Genomic DNA, 24,691 nt, shown 5'->3' with positions numbered 1-24,691 from the left:
GTGCGCAGCCGCCACGCAGGTTGTCGCACGGCTGGGCCCACACGTCAACTGCGTGGTCGGGCACTCGGCCCATCGGGGGCGGAGCATCAGGGGAGGGCCTTCAGCTAACATCCTGAGGCCGTCCCAATGGCATGCGGCTACTCCTCGATGTTGCCGTTTTGGAGGGGGCGGAGCGTCCAAAAACCGCCGCCACCCCCGATTCAGTCGGAAAAAGGAATTCTCTGCCTGATCGCTGATTACAAAATCGCTGTCGGCAAGCAGAGAATCCCGGCCCCTGTCTCTTTAATCAGTGAGAGATCCTGGGCCAAATTCTCCAATTTCGAGGCTAAGTGCGGAGGATCTGTGGCATTTTACATGGAAACAATCGGTGCAGCCCCCTCACCGATGCTGCGACCGGTGAGGGGTTGGCAGCCACGCCACAAAAAGCTCCCGGCCTCCACGAAATACATAGCCGGGTCTGTAGCCCCCCCTGGCCATACCATCACCAGAACAGAGATCCTGTCCCTTTAATCAGAGCGAGACCCTGTTGCTGGAACAGAACAGAGATCCTGTCCCTTTAATCAGAGAGAGACCCAGTCCCTGGAACAGAACAGAGATCCTGTCCCTTTAATCAGAGAGACCCTGTCCCTGGAACAGAACAGAGATCCTGTCCCTTTAGAGATCCTGTCCCTGGAACATAGACCGATCTCCCTGCTAAATGTTGGCTAAAATCTTGGCCTCGAGAATAGAGGATTGTGTCCCGGGGTGATAGGGGAGGACGAGACAGGTTTGTGAAGGGAAGACATCTGGCGGTCCACATCAGGAGGCTAGTGATCATGATACCTCCAGAGGGACGAGAGGTAGAGGTGGTGGTCGCAATGGATGCAGAGAAAACCTTTGATCGAGTGGAGTGGGACTATTTGTCGGAGGTCCTGGGGCGGTTTGGATTTGGGCAGGTTTTGTGGACTCGGTCTGGTTGTTATACTAGGCAGCGGTGGCATTTTACGGACGAACCGGTGAGTTCAGATTATTTCAGGCTGCACTGGGGGAGGAGGCGGGGCTCACTCTCCTGCTGCTGTTTGTCCTGGCAAAAGAACCGTTGGCGATGGACTGAGAACGTCAGGGGATAGTGGACATTATAAAAGAGACCATTCTTTTAGCCAGACAAATAAATGTGACAAGCTGATGGAGCAAAGGGTGTCAATGTGTTAGGAATAGTAAGGCGAAAAGGTAACTGATAGGAGTAGTCTATAGGCCACCAAATAGTAAGAGGATGGTAGGGCAGGCAATAAGCAAAGAAATAACGGATGCATGTAGAAATGGTACAGCGGTTATCATGGGACATTTTAATCTGCATATCGATTGGTTTAACCAGGTTGGTAAAGGCAGCCTTGAGGAGGTGTTTATAGAATGTGCCCGGGATAATTTCCTGGAACAGTATGTAATGGAACCTACAAGGGAACAAGCGGTCCTAGATCTGGTCCTGTGTAATGAGGCAGGATTGATTAATGATCTCATAGTTCGGGATCCTCTTGGAAGGAGTGACCACAATATGGTGGAATTTAAAATACAGTTGGAGGATGACAAGGTAAAATCAAACGCTAGTGTTTTGTGCTTAAACAAAGGCGATTACAATGGGATGAGAGAAGAACTAGCTAAGGTAGACTGGGAGCAAAGACTTCATGGTGAAGCAGTTGAGGAACAGTGGAGAACCTTCCGAGCGATCTTTCACAGTGTTCAGAAAAGGTTCATACCGACAAAAAAGAAAGACGGTAGAAAGGGGAAAAATCGACCATGGATGTCTAAGGAGGTGAGGGAGAGTATCAAATTGAGGGAAAAAACATACAAAGTGGCAAAAATTAGTGGGAGACTAGAGGACTGGGCAGTCTTTAGGGGACAACAGAAAGCTACTAAAAAAGCCATAAAGAAGAGTAAGGTAGACTATGAAAGTAAACTGGCTCAGAACATAAAAGCAGATAGTAAAAGCTTCTACAAATATATAAGACAAAAAAGAGTGGCTAAGGTAAATATTGGTCCTTTGGAAGATGAGAAGGGAGATTTAATAATAGGAGACGGGGAAATGGCTGAGGAGCTGAACAGGTTTTTTGGGTCAGTCTTCACAGTGGAGGACACAAATAACATGCCAGTGACTGATGGAAATAAGGATATGATAGGTGAGGACCTTGAGATGATTGTAATCACTAAGGAGGCAGTATTGGGCAAGCTAATGGGGCTAAAGGTAGACAAGTCTCCTGGCCCTGATGGGATGCATCCCAGAGTGTTAAAAGAGATGGCTAGGGAAATTGTAAACGCACTAGTGATAATTTATCAAAATTCACTAGACTCTGGGGTGGTCCCAGAGGATTGGAAAGTAGCAAACGTGACACCACTGTTTAAAAAAGGAGGTCGGCAGAAAGCGGGTAATTATAGGCCGGTAAGCTTAACTTCGGTTGTAGGGAAAATGCTGGAATCTATCATTAAGGAGGAAATAGCGGGGCACCTGGAGGGAAATTGTCCCATTGGGCAGACGCAGCATGGGTTCACAAAGGGTAGGTCGTGTCTGACTAATTTGGTAGAATTTTTTGAAGCCGTTACCAGTGCAGTACATAACGGGGAGCCAATAGATGTGGTATATCTGGATTTCCAGAAAGCTTTTGACAAGGTGCCACACAAAAGGTTGCTGCATAAACTAAAGATGCATGGCATTGAGGGTAAAGTGGTAGCATGGGTAGAGGATTGGTTAACTAACAGAAAGCAGAGAGTGGGGATAAATGGGTGTTTCTCTGGTTGGCAACCTGTAACTAGTGGGGTCCCTCAAGGATCAGTGTTGGGCCCGCAGTTGTTCACAATTTACATAGACAATTTGGAGTTGGGGATCAAGTGCAATGTGTCAAAGTTTGCAGACGACACTAAGATGAGTGGTAAAGCAAAAAGTGCAGAGGATACCGGAAGTCTGCAGAAGGATTTGGATAGGTTAGGTGAATGGGCTAGGGTCTGGCAGATGGAATTCAATGTTGCCAAGTGTGAGGCTATCCATTTTGGAAGGAATAACAGCAGAATGGATTATTATTTAAACGGTAAGATGTTAAAACATGCTGCTGTGCAGAGGGACCTGGGTGTGCTGGTGCATGAGTCGCAAAAAGTTGGTGTGCAGGTGCAACAGGTGATTAAGAAGGCTAATTGAGTTTTGTCTTTCATTGCTAGAGGGATGGAGTTCAAGACTAGTGAGGTTATGCTGCAATTGTAAAGGGTGTTGGTGAGGCCGCATCTGGAGTATTGTGTTCAGTTTTGGTCTCCTTACCTGAGAAAGGACATATTGGCACTGGAGGGAGTGCAGAGGAGATTCACTAGGTTGATCCCAGAGTTGAGGGGATTAGATTATGACGAGAGGTTGAGTAGACTGGGACTGTACTCATTGGAGTTTAGAAGGATGCGGGGGGATCTTATGAGACATATAAAATTATGAAGGGAATAGATAGGATAGATGCGGGCAGGTTGTTTCCACTGGTCGGGGAAAGCAGAACTAGGGGGCATAGCCTCAAAATAAGGGGAGGTAGATTTAGGATGGAGTGTAGGAGGAACTTCTTCACCCAAAGGGTTGTGAATCTCTGGAATTCCTTGCCCAGTGAAGCAGTTGAGGCTCCTTATTTAAAGGTTTTTAAGAAAAAGATAAGATGCCTTTCTAAAGAATAAAGGGATTTGGGGATATGGTGTACGGGCCGGAGAGTGGAGCTGAGTCCAAGGATCAGCCATGATCTCATTGAATGGCGGAGCAGGCTCGAGGGGCCAGATGGCCTACTCCTGTTCCTAATTCTTATGTTACAGAGAGAGATCTGGGCCAACCTTTCCAGAGTCTCCACCCTCCCTGGGTTCACTTCCTTTCCCTTCAGTTGCTGTAAGTGACCAATTGAAGGTCAGAATGAGAAAAGAAATGGAAAGGGGGAGAAAAGAAAGTGTTTTACTCCCAGATGTTGGAGACAGGAGGAAGTTTCAGTCGATGTGAAGCTCAATCTCAATTCGCAGAAAGCCCGCGCTGAATGGATGGAGGACTAGAGTCCTTCCGGTCCTAACGATTCCCATTGGTCGATACCTCACCATGACGGTCAGGGAGTGGGTTTTCCCTCGCACATGCGCAGCCTCTCCTCTCTCTTGCACATGCGCAGTCCCGGGCCGGGGAGGGAAAATCACCGAGAGGCTTCTCGCTCTGGCAAGAGCTGTCAGCCAGTTGCCTGGAAACCTTGTCTCGAGGAGGGGGAACAATGAGTGGGGCGGAGCTGCTGTGTCTGTGCGCCGATCATGCGCACTGGAACCCTGAGACGTCACCGTGCATTCCTCTGCATGCACCGGCAGGTTGTTGACCAATGGGAAGAGTTGGTGAACCGGAAGGACTGTCTTCCACCATCCAATCAGCTCCCCCGTTGTCTGAATGCGGAAGCTGGACAATGAGCAAAACTGGGGCCTCACACAGACTGAAACCTCCCTCCTTTCTCAAACATCTGTGAGTAAAACACCTTATTTTCTCATTCTGGAGGGAAAGGATGTGAATCGAGGGAGGGTGCAGACGCTGGAAAGCTTGGCCCAGGTCTCTCTCTCTTAAACACATTGACATCCTTTGCTCCCTCAGCTTGACACATTTATTTGTTTGGCTAAAAGGATGATCTCTTTCCCAATGTTCACAATTAAAGGGCTGCTTTCCCCAGGAGATGGCTGACATTTAAGGGGACAGTAAATTAATATCGGACAGAGATATGTCTTGTGTTGTTATATGGTACAGATTAGATATATTATTTATGGTTCTGTTATAAAGTTCATTGATTATTATTTCCAGTTGTGTAATATTGTGCTGTAGCTACGTTATATATTTCCAGTCATCTCTTCCCTCAAGAGGGTTATTAGTCTCTGGATTTCTCTTGAAAATAAAATGAAAATGAATGAAATGAAAATCGCTTATTGTCACAAGTAGGCTTCAAATGAAGTTTCTGTGAAAAGCCCCTAGTCGCCACATTCCAGCGCCTGTTCGGGGAGGCTGGTATGGGAATTGAACCGTGCTGCTGGCCTGCCTTGGTCTGCTTTAAAAGCCAGCGATTTAGCCCAGTGTGCTAAACCAGCCCCTTCCACAGGGACCAGTGGGGTGTGGGGGTCATTGAATATATTCACGGATGAGGTGGACAGATTTTTAATAAATTGTTATTTTTTAAAATCATTTTTTAAACAATGAGTGCAACAGCGTAACAGAAAAAATGGTGGAAAATGGGCACAAAGCGGAACAAGAGATATTGCTAACATAAATCCAAGCAACACATTGCAGAATTAATTTGGAGCAGGATATTTGAGGGACCAGAGCCTCGAGATGAAATGCCAGATCAATTGAACAACCAGTTAACAGGTTAAAATGGTGAGTGGGGAAAGAGGGTAAGAGTTTCTAAAAACAGAGGATAACAATTCAGTTTGTAAAATATGACAAAACAGACTAACCGGATATATAAATGAAAGTGAATAACACAAAATGAATGACAGAGAACTGCAAGAATGCAGATGGCCATTCACCTCTCAAGTCTGCCGTGAGTCTTGGAAAGAACAGTTCACTGAAGCCCACTCCGCATCCTATTCTCTTAACCCGGTGCATTGATCATGGTCAAGCCACCTAACCTGAACATCTTGGACACTAAGGGGCAATTTAGTGTGACCAATCCACTTTAGCACAGTGGAACCACCCTTCAGCAATGGCAGCACTCAGTTCTGCCATGATTAACACTTGGATAATAGAAGAAAGACGATGGATAATAAGCACACGGCACATCTACCATAACTGAGATAAGGTAACACGAGTCCCTGGAACACTCGAGGAGAAGAATAACAACTCCCTTCAACAGGATAAAAGATAACAAATTCAGACAACAAATCCATGATAGGGAAAGAGTTCAGATTAGAGCCTGAGTTAGTCTGAGCTGCAAATCAGCGCTCCAATCCTTGCCCTTCAAGGATTTAGCGAAGACCAAGGCAGTATTAGGATTATTGAAAGACTTGACGGAGTTGTCGGATACAATTTTCAGGGTCACAGGATAAAGTGACATAATTCACTGTAAGGTGAGATGGGAGCCAGGTCCCACCTCACCTTACCCGTCTCCAGGACCCTCTGGTGATCTTTCAAGTTGTGGAAGGGAATGATTACGGGCCTGGGATGAAAACTATCCCTCGGCCTCAAAGACAGGATCCGATGCCCTTTCTAATTTGAAACGCCAAGGCTTCACATCCCGCTTGAGAAAACGTGGCAGCCGGTCCTCGAAGAACCTAATGGGGGCCTTACCCTCCACACCTTCTGGCAGGCTGACGACTCGGATGTTCTTTCTCTGACCCTCGGTTCTCCAAGTTCTCCAGGAGTCCACCACACCACTCAGACAGTTTTCCAAGGATTGAATTCTTGCCTCCGCCGAGGCTCAACGTTCAGGATTCTCTCCTCCGGATCATTGAGCCTCTTCATGGTGTTTTACAGCTCGGCCTCATGAGCTCACAGATATTGAGTCAGCTCACTCAGCCTCTGGTCAATAACACGGAGAATGTCGCTGACATAGATCGACCAATGATCCCACAGAATAGACGAGCAGGCTCGATGGGCCGAATGGCCAACTGCAGCTCCTATTTGTAATGGTCTCTGTTTCCAGGACAGGAAGCAGTTAGCATGGATCTGCCAATCAGTCTGAATCAGCACCTTCAGGAGAATTGTGAGGGTGAATATTAAATACAGCAGAGTGAGAATGGAGGGAGAGTGGGATGGAGATTTACAGCATTTGGGGAATGAGTGGAAAGAATGTTCCAGAGGAACTAGAATTGTCTGTTCTGAATTTCTATCCTGTACTGACAGTGATGTATTTTGTAAATTGTTTTTACAGGATATTAGATGAGGAGGAATTACAGACAGAAATCTCAAACGTCACGTCTCAATCTGACTGAGTCTTTCAATTCCTTGGAACTGAATATCACCGGACTTTGAATCTAGAAGGAGAAATGTTTGTCTGTTCTGTCAGCGTTAAAACATTTTAAACATCAGTGTGACTGGAAAAGCACCGAGACACACACACCCGAGTGAGAGTGTTCCAGAGCACTGACTGTGGAAAGAGCTTTAACCAGTTACACAGCCTGAAAAAACATCACTCCATTCACAGCGGGGAGAGTCCGTACACGTGTTCTGTGTGTGGACGAGGCTTCAACTGATCGTCAAACCTGGAGAGACACGAGGAGACCCAAAACATGGAGAAACCATGGAAATGTGGGGACTGTGGGAAGGGATTCAGAGTCCCATCTCAGCTGGACGTTCATCGACGCAGTCACACTGGGGAGAGGCCATTCACCTGCTCTGTGTGTGGGAAGGGATTCACTCAATTATACACCCTGCAGACACACCAGCGAGTTCACACTGGGGAGAGGCCATTCACCTGCTCTGTGTGTGGGAAGGGATTCACTGTGTTATGCACCCTGCAGACACACCAGCGTGTTCACACTGGGGAGAGGCCATTCATCTGCTCTCAGTGTGATAAGGGATTCACTAATTTATCCATCCTGCGAAGTCACCAGCGAGTTCACACTGGGGAGAGGCCGTTCAGCTGCTCTCAGTGTGAGAAGGAATTTGCTCAGTTATCTAACCTGCGGAAACATCAGCGAGTTCACACTGGGGCAAGGCCGTTCACCTGCTCTCAGTGTGGGAAAGGATTCACTCAGTTATCCAACCTGCGGAAACATCAGCGAGTTCACACTGGGGAGAGGCCGTTCAGCTGCTCTCAGTGTGAGAAGGAATTCGCTCAGTTATCCAGCCTGCAGTCACACCAGCGAGTTCACACTGAGTAGAGGACCTTCACCTGCTCCCAGTCTGGGAAGGGAATCCATGATTCATGGCGCCTGCTGAGACACCAAGTTCACAAGTGATTACAAGGGGTTGGATTTTGCTGTTATTGTTTCTGCTTCAATTACATCCAGGATGGCATTTTGTTCATTCTGACAGTTCATCAATGGGGAGGGTCGGAGGGTTTTGTTCTGCTGGTCTGATGGTAAATGAGCAATACTGTACACAGTGCTCCAGATGTGGTCTCACCAATGTCCTGTATAATTGACATTCTTACAGACTTCTTACTGTGCTCACCCCAGTCCAACGCCAGCACCTCCACATCACTGTATAATTGAAGCATAACCTCCCTACTTTTGTATTCAATTCCCCTCACAATAAACAATAACATTCTATTAGCTTTCCTAATTACTTGCTGCACCTGTATACTCGCCATTTGTGATTCATGCTCTTGGACACCCAGATCCCTCTGAGTCTCAGAACCATGTGGGCTCTCCTGTGTTTCTAACAGACCCACATATTCAACCAATACATCACATATCTCTGCCTTCCTAGCTTTAGCTGGCACCTCTAATTTCATTCACCTGCCAATTCACCAGTTTGCCGTTTTGAAACCCTTTTCAAGAAACCAAAGACAGGTCATCCGCCTGAAAAAACTCTCAGCAGCCTCCAGAGCCGTCCTTATACCACTACAAACCTGGTGTGTCTTTTTAATTTATACTGTAACCCAATCATCGCCGTCTGCCATTCCAAAGATCAGGGACCTGAGCCCCCAAGTTATATTGCAACCCCCGGCCTGGTGTGTGGCCAGTTCTCGCCCCGGAGGACTTCCGGTGGCGGCTATGAAGGAGTAAGTCGCACATTTGGTGGCTCCCGCTCTGGTCGGACTTTTGGACCTTTTCCCACTATTTTTTAACGGAGTTGAATTGTAGAACGGATGTTTGTGGCAATTCTCTACTGAATTCCCATTTCGGTGCATGGAGAAAAGGACTAGAAGTGTTCGTAAGGGCAGAAACAAAAAGACAGAAAAGACTTGGGCTGTAGTTGCAACAGGAGACAACATGGCGGAGAGGCGAACCTCTGGCTTGTCGACCCAGCAGTCTATGGAGCAGCTGAGGCAAGTCATTCAGGAGGGCTTTGCGACACAGAAACGGGACTGCTTGGACCCAATAAAAGCATCGATTGAGTGGTTGGAGCTCAGATTGGACGCCCAGGATCGGGCGATCCAGAAGGTGGAGAAGGCGCTGGCTGAGCAGGAGGAGCATCAGACTGCGGTGGAGCTGGAGGTGGGGATGCTGAGGGACCAGCATAAGACGCTTCTAGAGAAGGTGGAGGACCTAGAGAATAGAACCTAAGAATTGTCGGGCTCCCGGAGGGGTCTGAAGGAACGGCGCTGGGACATACGTCGCAGGCATGTTTGAGAAGCTGCTGGGGGATGGGGCATTCTCCCGGCCCTTGGAGGTGGTTAGGACTCACAGAGCACTCGCGAGGAAGCCGCGGATGGGAGGCCTCCTGAGGGCTATGGTGGTGAGATTCCACAGGTTCTCGGATAAGGAGTATATTCTGCAGTGAGCCAAGCAGACACGGAGCTATAAATGGGACAATAGCATCCTGCGGGTTTACCAAGACCTGAGTGTGGAGGTGGCCAGGAGGAGGGCAGGCTTCAATCAGATCAGGACGATCCTTTTCAAGAAAAAGGTGAAGTTTGGACTGTTATACCCAGCCCGTCTCTGGGTCACGCATGAGGATCAACACTTTTACTTCGAGTCGCCTGAGGACACGTTGGACTTTGCAAGAAAGAAAGGGCTGGCGAAGGACTGAGAACTTTTGAACTTGGCTGCAATGTTCATGTTTTTGTTTCTCTGTTTTGTTCCTCTGTTTTTGTAAAAAGTTTCTCGTTCTGCGTTTTATGGAAGATGGGTTTGAGGTGCCGTTTGCATTGATTTGGAACCAGGAGTAGAGCTGAGTGAGTTAAGGTTTTCATTTGCACTGTTGGGGGATGGAGGTGTGCTCGTTTTGATCTTGGTGTTTTTTCTGTTGGGCAATTGTGTGGGGATTGTTTGATGCTGGAGTTTGTTTGTATGAGTGGGGAGGAGGGGGGGGGGGGTGCAGGGGAGGGCGGGGAGAGAACAATAGGTGGAAGACTATCTGCCGCCGGGGATGGGGGCCGCCAAGCTAGCTCGGTGAGCTAGCTCTCGGAAGTGCAGTGGGGGGGGGTGCATATGTTTGGTTTAGGAAAGGGGTTGGGTTACAGGGTGTTGTTGCTGGGGGGGGGGTGAATGTTCTGCTGACAAGGGAGGGACTTGGGCTGAGGGACAGAGAGGAGGTCGGGGGCTGCCTGTGGGCGGACCGGTGGAGGCGCGGAACACGGGCTGGAGGTGGGCCTAAAAAAGGGGGTGGCTGAGCAGCGGAGGGTGGGGGGCAATGAGCCCCCCAACTAGGCTGATCACCTGTAATGTTCGAGGGTTAAATGGACCGGTTAAAAGGGCACGTGTGCTCGCGCAACTTAGGAGATTGAAGGTGGACGTGATAATGTTGCAGGAGACGCACCTTAAGATAACGGACCAGGTTAGATTGGGGAATGGCTGGGTCAGCCAGGTGTTTCACTCGGGACTAGATTGAAAGACTAGAGGGGTCACGATCCTGATCAATAAACAGGTGGTGTTTGAGGCGGGTAGAACAGTCTCGGACGTGGGAGGTCGGTACATTATGGTCAGTGGGAAACTGGAGGGGGTGCAGGTGGTATTAGTAAATGTATATGCGCCAAATTGGGACAATGTGGAGTTTATTAGGAGGATGCTGGGAAAGATACCGGACCTGGACTCGCACAGGTTGGTCATGGGAGGGGACTTCAATACAGTTATGGACCCTGGCTTAGACCGGTCAAGCTCAAAAACGGGCAGGGTTCCAGCAATGGCAAAGGAACTAAGAGGGTTCATGGAGCTGATGGGCGGGGTGGATCCATGGATATTTAGGCAACCGAGGGTGAAGGAGTTCTCCTTCTCTCACGTGCATAAAGTGTATTCCCGGATTGGTTTCTTTATTTTGAGCAGGGTCTTTCTGACTGGGGTAGTGGACACGGGGTATTCGGCGACTACAATCTCAGACCATGCTCCACACTGGGATGACCTGCAGGTTAGCAAAGACAGTAACCAGCGCCCGCACTGGAGGTGGGACTTTTGGCAGATGAAGGGGTGAGCGAGTGGCTGAGGAAATGCATTCAGAACTACCTGCAGGTCAATGACACGGGGGAAACTTCGGCAGCAGTGGTTTGGGAAGCACTGAAGGCGGTGGTAAGGGGGGAGCCGATCTCGATCCGGGCTCATGGGGAGAAGGTTGACAGGGCAGAGACGGACAGACTGGTAAAGGAGATACTACAGATTGATAGGAGGTATGCGGAGACCCCCAGAGGCAGGGCTATTAAGGGAACGACGGAGGTTGCAGGCGGGGTTTAGTTTGCTGACCACAGGTGGAGCAGCTGAGAAAGGTGAAGGGGGCGATTTATGAACATGGGGAGAAGGCCAGTAGAATGCTCGCACAGCGGCTTAGGAAGAGGGAGGCAGCTAGGGAGATAGGGAAAGTAAAGGACTGAGATAGGAACCTGGTTGGTGATTCGGTAGGGGTGAATAAGGTGTTCAGAGATTTTTACAGCAGGCTGTACAGGTCGGAAACCCCTGCGGGGCCGGAGGGGATGAGGCACTTCTTGGAGGGGCTGAATTTCCCAATGGTGGACGTGGAGCGGGTAGAAGGGCTGGGGGCCCCAATTGGGCTGGAAGAGATAGTGGACGGCTTGAAGGCCATGCAGGCGGGTACGGTCCCGGGTCCGGACCGGTACCCAGTAAAGTTCTATAAAAAGTTCTCGGGGATATTGGGGCCAGTGTTGTTGCGGATGTTCAATGAGGCAAGGGAGAGAGGGGTGCTGCGCCCGACGATGTCACAGGTAATGATTTCGCTGATTCTCAAGCGGGACAAGAACCCGGAGTTGTGTGGGTCCTACAGGCTGATCTCCCTGCTGAATGTGGATGCCAAGTTGCTGGCCAAAATCTTGTTCTCCAGGATTGAGGATTGTGTTCCGGACGTTATTGGGGAGGACCAGAAGGGGTTTGTTAAGGATAGGCAGTTGATGGCCAATGTAAGAAGGCTGCTAAATGTGATCATGATGTCCCCGGAAGGTAGGGAGATTGAGGTAGTGATCGCAATGAATGCAGAAAAGGCTTTTGATGGGGTAGAATGGGATTATCTGTGGGAGGTACTGGGACAGTTTGGATTTGGGCGGGGCTTTATTGACTGAGTCAGGTTACTGTATCAGGCTCCTGTGGCAAGTGTGTGGACGAATAGACAACTTCGGACTATTTTGGACTGCACCGGGGGACGAGACAGGGATGCCCCCTCTCCCCACTGCTGTTTTTGCTGGCTATAGAGCCACTGGCAATTGCTCTGAGAGCTTCAAGGAGCTGGACTGGTTGGGGGTGGGGTGGAGCACAGGGTTTTGCTCTATGCGGATGATCTGCTTCTGAACGTTTCGGACCCAGTAGAGGGGATGGAGGAAATCATGAAGATTTTTGGGGAATTCGGCCGGTTTTCGGGGTATAAGCTAAACATGGATAAGAGTGAGATGTTTGTGGTTCAGGCGAGGGGACAGGAGGGGCGACTGGGGAGCTGCCGATCAGGTCGGTAGGGAGTCGTTTTAGGTACCTGGCATCCAAGTGGCACGGGAATGGGACCGGCTGCATAACTTGAATCTGGCCCGGCTAGTGGACCAAATGAATGACGATTTTCGGAGATGGGACGCGCTCCCGTTGTCTCTGGCCAGGAGGGTGCAATAGGTGAAAATGACGGTCCTCCCGAGGTTCCTATTTGTATTTCAATGTCTCCCCATTTTTATTCCGCGTTCCTTTTTTAAGTGGGTCAACACGGTGATCACGGGCTTCGTCTGGGCGGGCAAGACCCCACGGCTAAGGAAGGTAACGCTCGAGCGGACCCAGGGAGAGGGCGGGCTGGCGCTGCCAAATTTTAGCAATTATTACTGGGCAGCTAACATAGCCATGATCAGGAAGTGGGTGGTGGGGGAGGGGTCAGCGTGGGTGCGTAAGGAGGCGACTTCTTGTAAGGGCACCAGTCTGGGGCGTTGGTAACTGCATCTCTCCCATTCCCGCTGGCACGGTACTCTTCCAGTCCAGTGGTGGTGGCGGCCCTGAGAGTTTGGGGCCAGTGGACGTGGCATGTGGGAGCAATGGGAGCATCGGTCTGGGCCCCAATTTGTGCTAACCACCGGTTTGCCCCGGTGAGTATGGATGGGGTGTTCCGGGTATGGCGGAGAGCGGGGATTGAGAGGATGGGGGATGGGTTCATAGAGGGGAGTTTCCCGAGTATGAGGGTGCTGGAGGAAAAGTTTGGGCTGGCGAGGGGAAACAAATTCAGGTATCTGCAGGTGTGGGACTTCCTTCGTAAACAGGCGTCAACCTACCCGCTCCTACCGCTGAGGGGGATTCAGGACAGGGTAATTTCCAGGGTGGGTAGGGGAGGGGAGCGTCTCAGACATCTATAAGGAGCTTATGGGGTCGGAGGAGATGCAGACCGACGAGCTGAAGCGTAAGTGGGAGGAGGAGCTGCGAGGTGAGATAGAGGATGGTTTATGGGCAGACGCGTTTAGAGTCAACACGTCTGCAACGTGTGCCAGGCTCAGCCTGATACAATTTAAGGTTGTGCACCGGGCTCACATGACAGTGGCCCGGATGATCAGATTCTTTTAGGTGGAGGACAGGTGCACCATGTCCACATGTTTTAGACATGTTCAAAGCTTCGGGGATTCTGGCAGGGGTTTGTGTACATCATGTCCACGGTGTTAAAAACAAGGGTGGCGCTAGGTCCAGAGGTGGTGATTCTCAGGGTGGCGGAAGTTCTGGGAATCCAGGAGGAGAGAGAGGCGGATGTTCTGACCTTTGCTTCCCTGGTAGCCCGGAGACGGATACTTTTGGCATGGGGGGACCCAGAGTCCCCGAAGTCGGAGACCTGGTTATCAGACGTGGCTAGCTTTCTCTGTATGGAGAAAATTTAGTTTGCCTTGAGAGGTTCACTATTCGGGTTCACCCGGAGGTGGCAACCGTTCGGCGACTCCCATGCGGAAAATTAATTGTCAGCAGACGGGGGTGGGGTGGGGGGGGGGGGAGAGTAGGTTAGGTTAGAGTCGGGGGTCAATAAGGGTGAGACCTGTACCAAAGGTAAACGGTTTTTGCACGATGTTTATGGTTTCATGTATCTTTTCTATTTTGTTATTGTTTCTACATGCGCACGAACAGACTCAAAAACAGCTTCTTCCCCACTGTCACCAGACTCCTAAATGACCCTCTTATGGACTGACCTCATTAACACTACACCCTGTATGCTTCATCCGATGCCAGTGCTTATGTAGTTACATTGTGTATGTTGTGTTGCCCTGTTATGTATTTTCTTTTATTCCCTTTTCTTCCCATGTATTTAATGATCTGTTGAGCTGCTCGCAGAAAAATACTTTTCACTGTACCTCGGTACATGTGACAATAAACAAATCCAATCCAATCCAAAATACCTCAATAAAATGTTTATTAAAAAATAAAATTAGGGCTGGACCGTTCAAGAGAGATGTTAGGAAGAACTTCTTCACTCAAAGAGTTGTAGAAGTTTGGAACTCTCTCCCACAAACTGCAGTTGAAGTTAGATCAATTGTTTATTTTAAATGAAATAGATAGATTTTTGTAAATCAAAGAGGTTAAGGGATATGGGCCAAATGCAGGTATATGGAGTTAGGTCACAGATAAGCCATAATCTCATTGAATAGCGGGACAGGCTCCAGGGGCTGAATGGCCTGCTCCAGTTCCTATGTTCCGAAAAGTTGTAAATCTCCATCCCACACACTCTCCCTCCATTCTCATTCTGCTGTTTTTAATATCAACCTCTCAATTTTCCTGAAGGTGCTGATTCAGGCTGTTTGACAGATCCATGCTCACTGCTTTATAATAATAATCTTTATTGTCACAAGTAGGCTTACATTAACATTGCAGTGAAGTTACTGTGAAAAACCCCGCATCGCCACATTCCGTCGCCTGTTCGTGTACACAGAGGGAAAATTCAGAATGTCCAAATCACTGAGGGACTGGTTTAGCACAGGGCTAAAAAGCTGGCTTGTAAAACAACAAGGCCAGCAGTACGGGTTCAATTCCTGTACCAGCCTCTCCGAACAGGTGCTGGAATGTGGCGACTAGGGGCTTTTCACAGTAACTTCATTTGAAGCCTACTTGTGACAATAAGTGATTTTCATTTCATTTTTCATTTCACCGAACAGCAAGTCTTTGGAGACTTGTGGGAGGAAACCGGAGCACCCGGAGGAAACCAACGCAGACACGGGGAGAACGTGCAGACTCTGCACAGACGGTGACCCAAGCCGGGAATCAAACCTGGGACCCTGGAGCTGTGAAGCAATAGTGCTAATCACTGTGCTATCATGCGTTTCAACACAGAATAAATAGGAGCTGCATTTGGCCCATCAAGCCTGCTCAACCATTCGATAGATAATTGGCCCCTCTACCTCAGCACCATTTTCCCTGTGTTGCAACCCTACAGGAGACCAAGGAATCTGCAACCTCAGATTCCCTTAGGCCTCACCCGAGTACCACCTACCTGGATGAGGCGGGCAGAGCTACACCCTTCACCCAGGGGCCTTTGTGACAAAAACACTTCAGCCCAAGTGTGGGTCGTGGACAGGAGACCCTTCAGGCGACCGCCGGGCCAAGCACATCGGAACCACCCAGGGGTTCAGTCCAAAAACCTGGTCCCACCGTCTGTGCGGCGTCTGCACGTTCTCCCCGTGTCAAGCTGAGGGAGCAAAGGATGTCAATGTCTTTCAGAGAGAGAGAGAAAGATCTGGGCCAAGCTTTCCAGAGTCTGCACCCTCCCTGTATTCACTTCCTTTCCCTTCAGTTGCTGCAAGTGACCAATTGAAAGTCAGAATGAGAAAAGAAATGGAAAGGGGGAGAAAAGAAAGTGTTTTACTCCCAGATGTTGGAGACAGGAGGAGGTTTCCGTCTGTGTGAAGCTCAAACTTCGTTCACACAAAGCGGAGCTCTGATTGGCTGGGGGACCAGAGTCCTTCCGGTCCTCCAATACTTCCTATTGGTCCAAATGTCACCAGTAAGGTCAGGGGTGGCCGCTCCGCCCCACGGACGCGGCTTCCCTTCTTCCCCGCACATGCGCAGTCCCGGGCCGGGGGAGGGGAAGGTCACTGATTGGGTTGTCCCCGCGTCAGACCCGCAGCACCGACCGGCGACACCGAGCAGTGAGTCCCGAGGCTCTCGGCAGCTTGACCAGGCTGCACGGAAAGAGCTGAAGCGGCTCCCTGACTCCCTGTCGGAAGGGAAGCCGCGCACCTCCCGCCAGACACCCGCAAATGTAAATATTTTTATTACTTTTCTTTTCACCATTTTTCAAACAATGAAAGCAGCAGAAAAACTGGCGGGAAATGGGCCCAGAGAACAAGAGATATTGCCGCAGAAATACAACCAGACATCGAGAATTCATTCGGAACAGGATATCTGAGGGAGCACAGCCTCCAGATCAAATGTCAGCAATTCAACAACCAGTCAACATGTTCACATAGTGAGTGGGGAAAGAGGGTTAGATTCTATAAAAACAGGAGGATAACAATGCAGCTCACACACCCCAAAGTATTGGGGAACTGACTAACAACATAGTCAACTTGAAATGGATCTGTCCTGTGTCTTGTATTTTTGTGCGCCCTTTCTTTTAGTTTTAAGCTGTCCCTAACCTCTTATTCGTCCGTGGCTGTTTTTATTTGTGAAGCGGAGCCTTTTCCTCTCGGGGATATACTTGCTCTCTATCTCGTTAAATGTTTCTTTAAATATTCTCCACTGATCTTCAGTTGTTTGACCCAGTAACCGATCTCCCCAGTTTACCGTGGACAGTCTCTGTCTCATCCCGTTAAAGTCAGCCTTACCCAATTCTAAAATTCTACTGTCTGTAACGTGCTTTTCACTTTCAAACACTACAGTGAATTCAATCATGTTGTGATCACTATTTGATAAATGTTTGCGCAGTTAGGCTACCAACTAAATTAAGGTTATTACTCATAATTAAATCTTTTTTCAAATATATTTAGAGTAACCCAATTCTTTTTTCCCCAATTAAGGGGCAATTTAGCGTGGCCAATTGACCTACCCTGCACATCTTTTTAGGTTGTGGGGGTGAGACCCAGACAGACAGGGGGAGAATGTGCAAAGGTTTTTATACTCTTAGCTCAGATTCTCTGCCCCTCCGAGTCCCGTCCCTGGAGACTAGGCTGTGAATCCCAAGGTACGGTTGTTATACTTACTGCTCCAATACTCCATTCCTTCCTGGAGACTAGGTATGGGGGAATGAGAGAGGAAAGAATGTTATGCAGAAACTAGAATTGTTTATTCTGAATTGTTATCCGATACTGAGTTGACTTTGTAAACTCCTCCTGCAGGATATTACAAGAGGAGGAATTACACACAGAAGACTCAAACGTCACGTCTCGATCTGAAAGAGCCACTTGATTCGTTAGCATCTGAATATCATCGGCCTTTGAATCCAGAAGAATTAATGTATACCCAATCTGTCGGCATCAAAACATTTAAACCATCAGTGTGGCTGGAAAAGCACCGAGACACAGAGACCCGAGTGAGAGTGTTCCAGAGCACTGACTGTGGAAAGAGCTTTAACCAGTTACACAGCCAGAAAAAAAACACACCATTCACAGTGGGGAGAGACCGTACACGTGTTCTGTGTGTGGACGAGGCTTCAACTGGTTGTCCGACCTGGAGAAACACTAGGAGACCCAAAACATGGAGAAACCGTGGAAATGTGGAGACTGTGGGAAGGGATTCAGAGTCCCATCTGCACTGGAAACTCATCGACGCAGTCACACTGGGCAGAGGCCCTTCACCTGCTCTGTGTGTGGGAAGGGATTCAGTCAGTTATCCCACCAGCAGTCACACCAGCGAGTTCACACTGGGGAGAGGCCGTTGAACGGCCCTCAGTATGGGAAGGGATTCAGTCTGTTATCCACCCTGCGGATACACCAGCGAGTTCACACTGGGAAGAAGCTGTTCATCTGCTTACAGTGTGGGAAGAGATTTAGACAGTTATCCAGCCTGAAGTTACACCAGCGAGTTCACACTGGGGAGAGGCCATTCACCTGCTCTCAGTGTGGGAAGGGATTCAGTCAGTTGTCCACGCTGCGGATACATCAGCGAGTTCACACTGGGGAGAGGCCATTCACCTGCTCTCAGTGTGGGAAAAGATTTAAACATTTATCCAGCCTGAAGAAACACCAGCGAGTTCACACTGGGGAGAGGCCGTTCACCTGCTCTCAGTGTGGGAAGGGATTCAGATATTCATCCAACCTGCGGAAACACCAGCGAGTTCACACTGGGGAGAAGCTATTCACATGCTCTCAGTGTGGGAAAGGATTCAATCGGTTAACCCACCTACGGACACACCAGCAAGTTCACACTGGGGAGAGGCCGTTCACCTGTTCGCAGTGTGGGATGCGATTCATTCACTTATCTAGTCTGAAGACACACCAGCGAGATCACACTGGGGAGAGGCCATTCACTTGCTCTGTGTGTGAGAAAGGATTCACTCGGTTATCTAACCTGAAGACACACCAGCGGGTTCACACTGGGGAGAGGCCATTCACCTGCTCTGTGTGTGAGAAAGGATTCACTCGGTTATCTAACCTGAAGACACATCAGCGAGTTCACACTGGGGAGAAGCCGTTCACCTGCTCTCAGTGTGGGACGCGATTCACTCACTTATCTAGTCTGAAGACGCACCAGCACGATCACACAGTGGAGAGGCCATTCATCTGCTCTGTGTGTGGGAAAGGATTCACTCGGTTATCTGACCTGAAGACACACCAGCGGGTTCATACTGGGGAGAAGCCATTCACCTGCTCTCAGTGTGGGATGCGATTCACTCGCTTATCTAGTCTTAAGACACACCAGCGAGATCACACTGGGGAGAGACCATTCACCTGCTCTGTGTGTGAGAAAGGATTCACTCGCTTATCTATTCTGAAGAGACACCAGCGGGTTCACACTGGGGAGAAGCCGTTCACCTGCTCTCAGTGTGGGAAGGGATTCAGTGATTCATCCAACCTGCAGACACACCAGCGAATTCACACTGGGGAGAGGCCATTCACCTGCTCTCGGTGTGGGAAGGGATTCACTCAGTCGTCCAACCTGCAGAGTCACCAGCGAGTTCACATTGGGTAGAGGCCATTCACCTGTGGGAAGGGAAAGCATGATTCATTGCATCTGCTGAGACACCAATAAGTTGACCAGTGATTACAGGAGTTGGATTCTGCTGTTATTGTTGCTACTCTCAATTACACCCAGAACAGCATTTTGTTCATTCTGTCAGTTGGTCAATGGGGAGGGTCGGAGGGTTTCTTTCTGCTGGACTGGCTGGTCTCACGACTTTGCCTCCAGTGGGCTGATGCTCTTTGTCTTGTTGCGAATACCTGGTTTCAAATTTCACAAGGATCACAGAGTAAAAGGATGTTTCGCAAGAGAGAAGTTATTCAGCTTGCATTTCTGTTTGGATCCCCCAAAATCATGCCACATTGCCATGAAGATGGGCCGTGATGGTTACATGGGTTTTTTTTTCGGTTAATTTATCTGGGTGCTGCTCACAGAAGAACGCCATCAGGGTATGAGGGGCAAGTTGTCGGAGGTGGACTGGGAAACTGATGGGAGACGTAGAATAGCTAATATTTAAGGAATGATTACATATTTACCAGGGGCTCTCTCTCTATTGAGATTTTTGTGGTATACAGAAGAAGGATCAGTGTGTACGTACAGACATGGTTGTTTTTTCTCTCGCATTATTCACAGTGGTGGTTGTGGTTTCCTGTTTTTCGTTCCCCACTGTTTATTTTTGTTCCGGCTGTTGCCCCGGCCCACCCTCCCTTTTTCTCTTTTCTTGCGCCCCCCCCCCCCTTGTTTCCCATGCTTCTTTTGTTGGGCATGGTTGGGTTCCATGTCTTCCTGCCCCTCTCTCATTCCCCCCCCCCCCCCCTTCCTTACTGTGTCATGACTGCCTTCAATGTTCTTTGTCTTCTAAGCTGTTGGCTATAAACAGATCTCGGAACAACCAAGTGAATGGCTCCCACGTTTTGTGGAATTCCCCTTCCGACCTCGGAAAACTTTTGCTTGACCCTTCCGAATTTTATTAACTATTACTGGGCGGCCAACATATCGATGGTTAGTCCGATTTAGAAAGAAGATTTTAGATAAAGGTACCCTGGCTTAGATGCCTGTACAAGAGGCAATTTGTAGGAATAGATAGTGGATAAAATGCTTGTGATTTTATACACTAAGAATTACTAATATCAGAAAGGACACAAAATGGCTGTTAGCTGAGCTAGGCACATTGCTGAACAACCATTAGCTGGGTTACTTGCAAACATCATTTAATTACAGACAGCAGAGTTAGTCAGGGAGGCAGGAATGATTAATATCAAGGAATTGAATGTGAAACATACATGGGAGTTTTTAGGGAGGATTTTACCAGCACTGATAACAGCTCCACAGGACAAAGAGCAGAATGTATCCTCACCAGCTCAAGGTCTCCAGGTGCAGGCAGGAGACAGAACTTTAAGTTGGTTTTGAGTGACTTCTTCATGAAGTTAGGGGCTGGTAAGACACCAACCCACTTTGCGTAATGTCAAATTTAATTGGATATATATCTAATGTATGTAATCTATAATCAGTATTATTGGACAAGGTCCGGCTGGAATGGGCTGTGCGGCTGTTTTGAAAAATATAAGAATGGATGTTTTCCTTTGTTCAGTGGAGAGGTGGTCTGGGACTGTAACAGACGCCATCTCCCCGCCGGCGAAATGAACCGTTTGGTGCGAGAACCAGTAACCCTGGGCGTTGAGTGATTTCTTTGAGATTCTCTCCCGATAACAGTTAGGAAGTGGGTAGTGGGGGAGGGGGTCGGTGTGGGAACGAGTGGAGGCAGCATCTTGTAAGGGTACGAGTTTGGAGGCTTTACTAACGGCGCCTCTGCCATTCTCGCCGGCGCGGTACTCCACAAGCCCAGTGGTAGTGGCAGCCCTGAGAGTGTGGGGGCAATGGAGGCAGCACATGAGACTGGAGGGGGTGTCGGTGTGGTCACCGATCTGTGACAATCACCGTTTTATTCTGGGAGGATTGGTCGGGGGCTTTAGGAGATGGCAGCGGGCAGGGATCGAGGGATTTGGGGATCTCTTCATTGAGGAGGGTTTCCCGAGCCTGGAGACATGAGGAGGAGGAGTTAGTTGCCGGGTGGGAACGGGTTTCGCTCCCTGCAGGTACGGGACTTTCTCCAGAGACAGGTCCCAAGTTTTCTCCGCCTCCCCCGAAGGGGATGACAGGATATGGTGATGTCAAAAACAGGGGTTAGAGAGGGGAGGGTCTCGGAAATATACAAGGAATTGATGGAGTGGGAAGGGGTCCCAAACGGGGAGGTAAAGAGGAAGTGGGAGGAAAAGTTGGGAGGTGTGTTGGAAGTCGGACTATGGGAAAGGGCCTTGATGAGAGTCAATTCATCCTCGTTGTGTGCCAGGCTTAGCCTGATCCAGTTCAAGGTGGTTCCTGGGGCTCATATGACTGTGGCCCGGATGAGTAGGTTTTTTGAGGAAGTGGAGGATAGGTGAAGGCGGTTTGGGGGTAACCCGGCGAACCACGTACACATGTTCTGGGCATGTCCGAAGTTGAGAGGATTCTGGCAGGGATTTGTGGACGTCATGTCAGAGGTCCTGGAAGGGAGGGTGACTCCGAGTCCAGAAATGGCAATATTTGGGCTATCGGAAGATCTGGGGGGTGGGGGGGGAAGAGAAGCCGACGTTTTGGCCTTTGCCTCCCTGGTGGCCCAGAGTCAGGTTTTGTTGGGATGGAAGGACTCGGAGCCTCCAAAGTCAGGAGTGTGGATCAGTGACATGGCACGGTTTCTCAGGCTGGAAAAGATTAAGTTCGCCTTGAGAGGTTCAATTCAGGGGTTCGCTCGGAGGTGGCAACTGTTCATCGATTTCTTCAAGGAAAACTGACCGTCAGCAGTAAGAGACGGAGGAGGGGGGGGGGGGAATGGGAGGCCTGGCAGTGTAAAATAAGGACGGGGAATCTAATATATGGGTAGTTAGGAGCTCGGGGGGGGGGGGGGGGGTAGTTGGGTATTTTATGGTGATGTTGTTGCGTGAGTCCGTCCACTCGGTTGTTTAGAATGTTAAACTGAAAATTACAAATGCTTCAATAAAATGTTTTCATTAAAAAAAAAGGAAGAAGAACCTGGGCAATACATTCATTTTGATCATCTGCACCCTCCCCCCAGGGTGAGTGGGAGTGTGTCCCATTTCTGCAGGTCCTTTTATACTTCCTCCACCAGGCTGGTCAGATTCCACTTGTGCATCCCAGTCCAGTGATGAGCGATTTGGATCCCCAGCTAGTGGAATTTGTACCGGGCCTGTTTAATCGGCAGCCACTCCAGCTCTGCTCCTCCCCCTTGCAGGTTCACCGGGAAGATCCCGCTTTTGCTCGGGTTTAGTTTGTAGCCCAAAAAGGTTCCAAACTCTTTCAAAAGCCCCTTAATTCCTTCCATGTGGTTTGCAGGTCCGAGATGTAGAGGAGGTAATCTGTATAGAGCAAAGCTCGGTCTCCCCGCTCCGGATATCTTTCCAGTTCTTTGCCATTCTAAGCGCGATCTCGAGTGGTTTGATCGCCAGGGTGAACAGCAGCAGGGATAACGGTCATCCCTGCCTTGTGCCTCTGTGCGGCTGGAAGTATTTAGAGCTGGTGGGGGTGTTATACAGGGGTTTCATCCAGGCAGTGAACCCTGTTCCAAGCCCGAACCGCTCCAGTACCTCTATGAGGTACTTCCACTCAACTCTGTCAAAGGTCTTTTCTCTGTCCAGGGAGAAGATCACCTCAGGTTTTCTCTCCACGGATGGAGTCATGATCACGTTCAGCAGGTGCCTGATGTTCATATTTTTAAGCTGCTTATGTCCTCTTCACAACTTACTTCCCTGCTTATCTTTGTATCATTGGAACATAGGAGCAGGAGTTGGCCATTCAGCCCGTCGAGCCTGCTCCACCATTCAATACGATCATGGCTGATCATCCACTTCAATGCCTTTTTCCCCACACTATCCCCATATCCCTTTGCGTTATTGGGATTTAGAAATCTGTCAGTCTCTGCTTTAAACACTCTCAATGACTGAGCTCCCACAGCCCTCTGGGGTAGAGAATTCCAAAGATTCACAACTTGTGGATCTCGGTAGATCAAACCATTGCCCTGTTCTATCCCCGTATCCCTGTCAGTTTATTTCCCTCAAATGCCCATCCAATTTCCCTTTGGAAACATTCCAACATCTCTGCTTCTACCCGCATCGTAGGAAGTGACTTCCAGGTATTTCCCACTTTCTTCAAATGCAAACGAGTCTCAGTGAGCACAAAGAGGCCATCGTTCCCATGTTAGCTCTTTAAGTGAACTATCTAATTCGGGCCATAGCCCGGCGAGTTTCTTTTCCCACAGAATCTCTGCAGTTCTCTTTTGAAAGTTACAGTTGAATTTCCTTCCTGCACCTTTGTCAGGCAGTGAATCCCAACAGCTCGTTCAATCTTCATGAATGGGCAGAGTGTGATATACCAATGTTTTCAGTGCCAAGGTACCCATGTTTCCAGGGAAGGCCAAGGGTCCACCCTGACCATTCAAGGGCCTCCAATGGCCCGGGAGGCCCCTCGGGTGCCGTGATGCCTGGTCCATGTCTGTGTGGACCAGTAACACTCGGCGCCCGCGTGACCGCTTGCTGGGGAGCTAGTTAGATCACCGGGGGCTATTAGAGGGACCTTCCGTTAATGGGATGGAGATTGGCCTTTATTGGAGCTCGACCTCGCCAACGGGAATGGGCCGGTTAAGTTGGAAACCGATTAGCGCTTGGCGTGTATCCCAATTCTGGACTCTCCAGCGGCCTAACCGGCTCGCCTGGCTGAATATGGCCATTAGATCACGGCTTGAGTTTTATTTGCTGTAAAAATGTAAAAGCTTAATTGCTGTGTATGGAAAGAATGTGCAATGAGGATAAATGTACTGGCAAGAGAGACTTTCAAGTTCTGATTCGCCTCAAAATTTGAAACTGTCTGAATAAGGGATTGTATAGAATCAGATAAAGGGATAGTATGAAACAGTTCTATTGTATTCCTGTCTAAGATAGTGAGAGAAGGTAGTGTCAGTAATTGGGGATCAAATTAAATTAATCCAATGACCAAATTGACCAATTATCATGTTACAACAGGCCCAACTCTGACGTGAGGTATCGGTCAATTTGGGGATAAAAGTGGAAGTCCCGAAGGTCTTCCTTGCTGGCCAAGTACTGAAGACTCCCGAGGCTGAGTTCCAAGGAAATTACTGTGAACGAAGGAGCCAGACTCCCGAGGCTGAATTCCACAAGAATTACTGTCAAAGAAGGAGCCAGAGAGGGTTACGCTTCTACAGAAGATCACCCGCATGAAGTTGTAAAAGTCAATGGGCTGGATTCTCCGATCGCCGCGTTTGGCGATTGGCCGGAGAATCCACTTTTACGGCAGAATCGGGGGCGGCGGCATTTTTGCCATTCTCCGCCCACTCAAAAACGGCGAACTCGAAGAGGTCACCTGAGACCCTCCCCAGATACTCCGCCCCTGATGGGCCGATCCCCCGATGGCGTCGCTCGCCTGTGCTCACACCGTTAGGGGACCTCGTGTGGCAGCGGTGGACTGAGTCCAGCGCTGCCAGTCACGGGGGGGAGGGGGAGCTGTTCTGCTGCCATAGGAGGCTTCG

General features: G+C 49.2%; 1 protein-coding gene across 1 annotated transcript in view; it reads left to right on the top strand.

Moving 5' to 3' along the window:
- LOC140417989 (uncharacterized) overlaps nucleotides 1-22,016 on the top strand; it is a 32,134-nt gene extending 10,118 nt beyond the window's left edge. Inside the window, exons 3-4 of the mRNA XM_072501419.1 lie at nucleotides 7,192-7,806; nucleotides 17,662-22,016. Coding sequence (XP_072357520.1) covers nucleotides 7,192-7,806; nucleotides 17,662-19,107 — 2,061 coding nt within the window. The 3' untranslated portion in view covers nucleotides 19,108-22,016. The remainder of the gene's footprint in view (nucleotides 1-7,191; nucleotides 7,807-17,661) is intronic.
- The last annotated feature ends 2,675 nt before the right edge of the window (nucleotides 22,017-24,691 follow it).

The sequence above is a fragment of the Scyliorhinus torazame genome, chromosome 5, assembly GCF_047496885.1.
Source record: "Scyliorhinus torazame isolate Kashiwa2021f chromosome 5, sScyTor2.1, whole genome shotgun sequence".
Lineage (NCBI taxonomy): Eukaryota > Metazoa > Chordata > Chondrichthyes > Carcharhiniformes > Scyliorhinidae > Scyliorhinus > Scyliorhinus torazame.
Note: the sequence above shows the minus strand (reverse complement) of the source record. Positions and strands in the feature narration are given on the sequence as shown.